At 37.4% G+C, this 9,266-nt stretch overlaps 1 protein-coding gene across 1 annotated transcript in view; it reads right to left on the bottom strand.

Annotated features, from left to right (window-relative positions):
- Nucleotides 1-9,266, bottom strand: part of PLA2G12A (phospholipase A2 group XIIA) — an 18,817-nt gene that overhangs the window by 2,062 nt on the left and 7,489 nt on the right. The window contains exons 2-3 of the mRNA XM_011361443.2: nt 2,149-2,225; nt 981-1,146 (exon numbers count right to left, since the gene is read on the bottom strand). Of these exons, the coding sequence (XP_011359745.1) occupies nt 981-1,146; nt 2,149-2,225 (243 nt within the window). The remainder of the gene's footprint in view (nt 1-980; nt 1,147-2,148; nt 2,226-9,266) is intronic.

Raw genomic sequence — 9,266 nt, 5'->3', positions numbered from 1 at the left:
TTCTTCCTTGACAGTTATTACTAGGCTTTCAGAATCAGACCTATGAGACTATTTGGGGAATACTGTAGTGGACAGAACACAAGTTTTACAGTCAGAAGTGTGTAACTTGGGGCAAGTTACTTCTTTCTGAATCTCAGTTTTCTTCCTTGAAGAATGGGTATAACCACCTACTTCTTTGAGTTTTTGTAAACATCAATGAAAACATGTCTAAAGTATCCAGCACAATCTGTTACAGAAAGTGACTCTTCTTTCATGCCCCTTCTCATTGCTTTTTTCTGATTTCAGTGTATGGTACATTCTTTGGCTTGATAGTAAAGAAATCTTGTAACTGATAGTATTTGTACTGTGATGTGCATGTGTCCACAAATATCTAATTTTACCCTTATAACAACTCTTGGAGATGAGTATTCTCACTCTCATTTATAAATGAAGGCAGTGAAGCACCTTTTCCCTCTGCTGACTTTGCTGTGTATCCCATCCCTTTGCTGTAATCATCATCACCGTATGACTATATGCTAAGTCCTGTGCGCCCTCCTAGCAAATCACTGAACCCGGGGGCAGTTTTGGGGACCCTCCTGACACAGAAACATATGAAGATACAGGCTTGAGATAAATTTTCTAAAACTTCCTATTCCAAATCCAATACGCTCTACTCTTAATTCACTAGATCCAGAGTTTCAAACTTTAGGCTCTGGATAATCAGAGATACACTACAGGGCACAAGACCTTGGATGAATTCTCTGCCTCGCATACCTTTTTCCCCAGGTTTCCTAACACTTTTTGCTTCTATGACTAGAAATCATTTCAGAGTCCAAAATCATTGACTCGACTCAGAAAACTGAAGAGGCTGTACACATCTCCATATAGATAAGGTAATACAGAGGGAAAGATTTCTATTGGTAAATCCTGTACTAAAACATAAAGCACTCGAGTAAACTTTACAAACTGCACTCATCCCCATTCCGCCAGGCCATCCTCACCCTGAACATGCTGAGCGAGTCCTAGTGTTTTCTGCACCTCTCGGCAGATCTTGGAGAGGCAGGACTGGAACTCCTCGTCACAGTCGTTCTTGCTTTTGCCACAGGTCTCATAGCATCTGTCGTGGTGGTTGCAGCACTTTGTCAGGGAAGGAATGCCAATGTTAAGCTGAAAGAGGCATTTGGGTAGGTTATTGTTGATGAAAATCAAAACTCTGCTGAAGTTCTACATTTAAATAGACTGAGAAATCAATGACAATGACTGCAGTGTAGAAAATTTCTAAAATCTGTTTCTGCCTACAAATGTTTCCTATGTTATACATCTCTCCATGACTGTTATTGCACCCACCCACGTTACTCTGTAACCTCCCTCTCAGCCAAGCCTTAAAGCTCCCTATTTCAGTGTTAGAATATTCAGTTACTTACTGGTAACAAACACAGCTTCTAATTGCCCAAAACACAAAACATAGTTTTAAAAACAGAAAGGAAGGCTAACAGCATTAAAAGATTCATCCAGGGGCTAGGCAAGTATAATTTTTGGATATTCCAAGGTATTTTGTACCTCTTCCCCCCCTAAAATGAAATGTTACTAAAAAATTTTAAGCTCCTACAACTCAAATTTTCTTTGTTGTTTTTGTGGTTTAATCTTTAAATGTTCATCCATTCCCTAAAGATACCATTCCTTCGAATCTATAATTTATCTTACTATTCTAAATAACTTTATATGCAAAACCCTTATATGTAGGAATAACTCTCATAAACATTTTTCCTCCCATAATACTTGGCTTAGGTCCAGCCTCAGTATCACAAACATAGCTATCCCACTTTGCCTAGTTTTAATATAGAAAATTTTATGCCTCATCTATACATTTTCATCTTAAGTAGTACTACTTCTATACTCCAAACTTTTAAACTATATTTGTGACATGAAGAAATATTTAAATGGTATTAACCTACAAGATTAAAAAATAAAACATGAATTTTACTACATTTAGTTTTGTTAGAATTTATTAAATGTGTTTGTTTTGGCTATAAAAGAATAAAATAAACCTGATCACTATTACAACAAGCAAATTTATTTGTGAACCTGAGAACACACTGAGTCTTGCATTATTAAGAGTATTACACAGCCTACCAATCATAAAACTTATCAAATAAAAATAATATTTACATGAACACCAAACAGTGGAGAGCCACATCCATTCGGCGGGGAGGGTTTATAACCATAACGTGGGAAAGGCTTAGATCCTATAAAATATAAATGGTATCATAATTAATTTTCAAATATATAAAATACATATGCAAAAAGGTCTACAATGTGCTAGACTTGGAAATACATAATATTTGGATGCTGGCATGAATGAAGATGCCTTTATTCTAATGAGCTTTAGAATGCTAACTTGTCTACCTAATTTTTAATTCTCCTGCAGTGGAATATGTACAAATGTATATATATACACATATATGGTGGTTCATAAAATGTAATTTTATTTGTAAGCCTGTACCATACAAAACATACAAAAGTTTATTATGGGTTTCTGGAGATTTCACAGATTATAGGCCAGACTCGGTCCATATGTACAAAAGAAATCCACCTGTTTTCCTTTCCATTCTAACATGTATATTTTTAGGTTAAAACCTATAGGGCAAGAACTGTATCTTTCTAACCTTCAGCCAATGCTCCATGGCACACGAATCTCAATAACCATTAACTAACCAGTTTACTAAGCTACAGCCTAAAGCTAAGGAAGACAAGGTTATCTGATGACATTTAATTACAGGAGCCCCCCTCATCTGCAGAGGGTATGTTCCAAGACCCCCAGTGGATGACTGAAACCACAGATAGTACTGAACCTTATATATACTATGGCTTTTCTTACACATACATACCTATGATAAGGTTTAATTTATAAATTAAACACAGTAAGAGATTAACAATAACTAATAATAAAATAGGACAATATAACTATTATAACTATGCTGTAATAAAAGTTATATGAATGTGGTTTGTCTCTCAAAATATCTTACTATACTGTACTCACCCTTGTGATGTGAGATGATACAATGCCTACGTGAAGAGATAAAGTGTGGTACTTGGAATGGCGTGCAATTGAAAACTTACAAATTGTTTATTTCTGATATTTTCCATTTAATATTTTCAGACAGTGGTTGATCGAGGATAACTGAAATCGTGGAACGCGAAACCACAGATAAAGGGGTCTGCTCTACCTTAATTACCATTATAAGACATTACAGGACTACACATTCTACCCCAAACTCCAGCCAACCATTTCACAAATATACTGCTTTGCCAGCTGAGGAAGGTCAGGAATAAAGACAGCCTGCGAGCTATACTACTCTGGCTGTACTCTCCTAAATAGCACTAATGGTTCAGTGACAAAGTGAATGGTGGCATTATCATCAATCTTAAATGTCAGAAGGTACTTCAGAAATCTCTCCTCACTTCAACATATAGAATACACACCTACTTCCTCTTTGAATGTTCCCCACAGTCCTTCTAAAGTATCAAGAAAAAGCCCGTTCCATGGTAGAATGGCACTGTCAACTTCATTGTTTTCCTATAAATTGTACTGGTGAGCAACCCTCTGTCCCCTGGGGAACACACAACAAGCCAGTTCCCTATTTTACACGGTAATCCTTTCAAACATTTAGACCTACCATCTAACTTTACTTCTAAAAATAAAATATCCCGTTATTCCAAATACCACCCCATAGACGGATACTTGGGACAGACACAAGTATTCCACCAACTTTCATTCAAGTAACATTTATTACTAGGAGACTTAAATAAAGATAAGTTTACCTTCCAGGAATAAAGTGAGGAGAGAAAAAAGCAACCCTTCTAGTAATCAGCCATCAAAGTAAGTAAACCACTCAAAGAAATGATCTAAAGTTGGTTTAAGTGTGTTGCTAAGACTCTCATGCTCAGCTGAGTTGAGTAGAGCCTCGAGCATGTATAACCTCATGAAAATATGAAGTTTTAGCCTGCTCCACCCAGTCTGAAGAACAATATGCACGAAAGGAGTGGTTATGATGATCTAGAAAAGGAGACGCCAATGACAGAAGTTGGTCTTATTTCTCCAGCGCCATCCAAGAAGGGTTGTTTCTGAGCCCTTGGAAGATGAAAGTAGATGTCTGAGACTTTCACAGAGGAGTCACTGTGACCCTTCAACTCCTCCTTTTAGTTCTTCATTCTTAAGAAAACTGTTTACAATTTGGCTTTCCACTTAAAAGGGTGTACTGAGGGAGGATATACTAATCACTTAGATGTCTAATGGGCACCTCCAACTTAAGATATACCTCTCTTGATGTTCACTCCCAAAATCTGCTCCTTGCACAGTTCTCTCTTCTCAGGTAATAGCAACTCCATCCTTACAGGTGCTCAGAGAAAAAAAACCTTACCCATCTTTGACTCTCTCATTTTCTTCGTTCCTATATCCAATTCAACAGAATGTACTGTTGACCTTGAACACATTCGAAGTCGAACCACTTCTCACCACCTCCACTGCTACCATCCTGCTCTAAGCCACCCTGGACTATTGCCGTAACCTCCGAACGTGTCTCCCTGCTTTGGTTTCCCCACTTCACCCCACTTCCAGCTGTAGTCCAATCTCAACAATTAACCTGAGTGATTCTATTAAAATATATTAATTAAATCGAGTTTTTCCTCTGCCAAAACCCCACCAATGGCTTCACATCATATTAATAAAAGCCAAAGTCCTTTCAGTGTCTATGAGCCCTATGTCATCTGCCCCACCCCACCCTGACTCCTCTGACCTCACGTGCTTACTATTCTCTTACTCTCTTCCTTACTTCATCACATCTGACCTTTTGGCTGTTCCATGAACACTCCAGGTGCCATTGAACTTGCTGTTCTTCTATGTGGATGCTCTTCCTTTTGCTATCTCCACAGTTAGTCCTTTGCCTTCTCTCTCAGCAAGGCTTTCTCTGACCATATCATTTGTAGCACATTATGACCTTCTAATATTCTGTATCACTACTCTACTTACTTAGTTTATTATCTGTCTCTATAATACTAAAATATAAACTCCTTGAGGGCAGGAATTTTTGTCTGTTTTGTATTCCCAACATCTAGAACAGTGCCTGGCATATGGTTAGATTCTTAAGAAATATTTGCAGATGAATGAATGAATGAATGAATGAATGAGCAGAAGCCTTGGAAGGCTAATACCCATGGCAGATATAATATTTATTATAAACAGATAAACGGGTACTACTGTTTATCCTTCAGTCTCTTTTGAGTTTGGTGAGCATTCATCAGCCTCTAAAGACTGATCACTTCCAGCTGGCCACATCTCTTTAAAACGTGGCACCCAGACTGAACACCACTAGGTTTGGGCCTATTTTGAGGTGGATAAAGTACTTGTATTAATATAGCCTAGGATAGTTAGCATGTTTCAGCTGTGTCTCAGTGCTAAGATATGTTACACAGTAGGAAAAAAAAAAATCAGTTCTTTCTAAAATGAACTTTTACTGCTAGAGGCTCAGCACTTTTTTTTGAGTCTAAATACTAGATTGTAAAATTCTTTCTTGTTAGTTTAAGTTCATCATTCAGGACTGTTCAGCATATTTTAAATCTAGAGCTATTCACCCAGTGTGAATACTGCCCAGATACTCACAAACTTGAGACATAGATATTAACCAGGACTGAGGTCTGCATGACTCTGTTATAGATGAGCCCTCTGTACAAGCAGCCATGAAGTCATTAACCCAACACTTTGGGTAGAACAACCAGTTGTGACTTCACCTAAATCAAGTTTTATCCAGCCTACATTTCTCATAAGAGTATCATGAGAAACTAGGCATTGATCTACCGTTTGCTTTTTGTCCTACCACACTAGGAAACCTCTTCACTTGAAAGGGAGGGAGGCTTGATGTGCATTATTTTCTTGGGGAAGCCATTCTAGCTCCTGGAAGCTTCATCGAGAAACTCTCTCTCGTCAGGGGTTTTAACAATCAACTATTTAAAATGTTGAGAAACGTGCAGCAACAGACATTAAGCAATGGGTCAAATTTTTAATCTGAAAAAAAGCACAATAAATATGCCAAAAGGTTTTCAAAAAGTCTGGAAACAGGAAAAATAGTGTACTTACTGTATGTATTTTTCAGGTTAACGATTAGACTCATTGTTTTAAATTTAGAAATATATCACGTAAAACAGTGGCTAGAGGTTTACGTAACACATAAAGTACACATTACTGAAAAATGTAACTAATATTGTTTATCTCGTTTCCAACTCTTTGGGTACCCTGTAGGTTCGCCTCTGCCTGTCTCCAGATTTCTAGCACCTATCACTTCTCCATAAGGATCAGAGTTGGTCACCCTTAGACAGGTGATGTGGGCCTAGAGTTTTAAAGGCATATAGGTTTTTAATCTCTTCTCAAGTGTCCACGTTTTTTTTTTCTAACCAGGAAAGTACTTCCCTCAATGTAGTATATTCATACAACAGCAGCACTTCTATTCTTCCTTCCCTTGTATTTTATATAAGTCCACATACTTCTTCAATTTTGAGTCTATAGAAACACATTTTGATGTGTGTAATGATAGTGATAACATACATATGTGTGTATACGTATATATTAATATATGTAGATATTTTCTCATCTTGTAAAAGATAGTTACCTTTGAATGGGAGAAAAACCAAAAGTAAATGAAGTTAGGAAAAACAAACAAAACCAAACAAAATATGCCCACTAAGAGAATAAAAAGGAACAGAGACAGTACAGAGAAAATTAGCTGGCAAAAAGGCATGAGAACAGAGGAGGTGGTTGTCTCAAACAGAGCTAGTGCTTAAAACTTCCCTAAGGAGAGAAGTAGGTAAAATGGAATAATAGAGAACCAAGTTCTACTATATGTGTGAAATACTGGATAATAATACCATGAAATAATGCTGGTACATTGGCTCCCCAGTATAAGTAGCAGCAAAGGGGGCATGTGTTTCCATTTTTCTTTTGAAGGAACCTGCTAATGTCACTTCCTCAGAGAGGCTTTCCCTGCTCACTCCACCTAAAACAGTGCCCCTTCCCTTCCATACACATTCCCTACACCTTGGTTGGTTTTATTCTTCTTTCTAACATTTAACGATCAAAAAACACAATCAGTCAGTTTCCATGAGGACAGGAACTCTGTCTTGCTCAACTAGAAGATGCACGTAGTGGGCACCCAAGAAATTTCTGGGTGAAAAAAATGGGAAACTTTCCTTGCTGAAATTAAAATACTCTTTATCTACAGCAAAAGCAAACAAACAACAACAAAACAACTAACCCTGCCCCCCTGAAACTGGGAAGTAACTAGTTTCCTGAAACATTTTAAAGTGTTTTGATGTTCTAAATTCATCTTTAAATTGAAATAATTATTTCTAAACCAGACAAGTTATATAGAAAGCTTTTTATCAAAGAGTAAATTGATTACAGATACCAAAATTATTAATATTAATATCATTTAATTAAAACATTAATATCATTTTAAATGTTAAAATTACAAATGTATTAATATCATTTTAAATATTATAATGGTATTATAAGCTGCTGAACATAAAAAGAATCGCATTTCTACTGGTTGCAGTTTTTACAAAGTGCTGTGAACTGAACTGTGTCCCCGCCAAATTCATACATTGAAGCTTAACCCCTAACGTAGTTGGTGACGGGGCTTTTGGAAGGTACTTAGGTTTAGATGAGGTCATGAGAGTAAGGACCTCATGATGGGATTAGCACCTTTTTAAGAGACACCCGAGCCCTATAGCAAGAATGCAGCTGCCTGCAAGCCAGGAACACAGAACAGGGTTGGCCAAACCTTGATCTAAGCTTTTCCAGCCTCCAGAACTGTAAGAAATGCTTTCTTGTTGTTTAATTCACCCAGTCTATGGTATTTTGTTATGGCAGCCTGAGCAGACTATATACAAAGCAAGCAAAAACTCAATAATAGAAGAAACAACATCAGTGTCACACCAAAGCTATCATGTACTGGGGACACGGTCCCCTAAAATTTGTAAGCAGATACAGAAAGCTTAGGGAAAAAATGAGATGGGAAGAATAATTTTAAAAACAAAACAAATCCACTTAGCACAACTACACGGAAATATTAATCACTGATTATACTTTTTTACTTAAGCAACTGTTCAGCTCTTGATGCTTTATCAACTGCACAGACAGCTGAAATCCGAAGATCTGCCTGGACTGAGACAATAATAGTTCTTTTCCACATATTTTTCTTAATTTCCAAACAGACCAGTTCCTTTCCCTGAAAGCCACTGAAGCAGATGAGAAGCATAAGGAGAAGGCTGTTGGGTCACACAGATATTATTACTGTGTTCTGTAGAAAACACAGAGGAGAATCTCAGCCTGCTTTCCCAAACACCTGAGACTTTAAATTCATGATTATTAATCTTCATAGGGCTCTTAGGCTACTTTATTTTTCCAGTCCATTCACTTTCCTATTTTCCTCAAATCTCCAACACTCCCATTCCCATCTTCTCTCTCAGCTGATGACCTTGATTCCTACTTTACTGAGAAAACCGAGGCAATGGGAAGAAAACTTGAATATCTACTTACCTATCCAGCATCTGTGCCCGTATCCTCTGTGTTCCTATTAACAGGAATATGCCATCTGTGCTCTTGGCCAGTCTCTCTTTATGAACTAGAACCCACTCTTCTTACTTACCTATGGACATGACTCCAGTAATTCTCCCTCCTCGCTTTCATCAGTGTTTTTACTCTCTACTGAATTATTCTCAAAAGCATACAAATATGCTATTATTTTTCCTAATGACCCCAAAACTGTTTTTTCCATGGTTTTCCCCATGCTCCATCCTTCCAATTATTCAAGCCAAAAACTTTGGAACTATTTTTTAAAAATAGATATATTTTGTTCGTTCGTTCATTCATTCATTTATTTATAGGCGAGGCGACCCTTGGTTGACCTCACAGATTGCAAGGACCTTGTCAGTTCATTTATTCATTCATTCATTTATAGGCGAGGCAACCCTTGGTTGACCTCACAGATTGCAAGGACCTTGTCAGTTCATTCATTCATTCATTCATTCATTCATTCATTTATTTATAGGCGAGGCGACCCTTGGTTGACCTCACAGATTGCAAGGACCTTATCAGTTTACAATCCCTTATTTTTTATTTTATTTTATTTTTCACACCTACAGCACCTGGTCTTCCTCGGTGGTCTCCCATCCAAGTACTAACCAGGCCCAATCCTGCTTAGCTTCTGAGATCAGACATGGAACTATTTTTGACT

This window comes from Pteropus vampyrus, unplaced genomic scaffold, assembly GCF_000151845.1.
Source record: "Pteropus vampyrus isolate Shadow unplaced genomic scaffold, Pvam_2.0 Scaffold67, whole genome shotgun sequence".
Lineage (NCBI taxonomy): Eukaryota > Metazoa > Chordata > Mammalia > Chiroptera > Pteropodidae > Pteropus > Pteropus vampyrus.
This window is presented reverse-complemented; position numbering and strand designations above follow the sequence as displayed.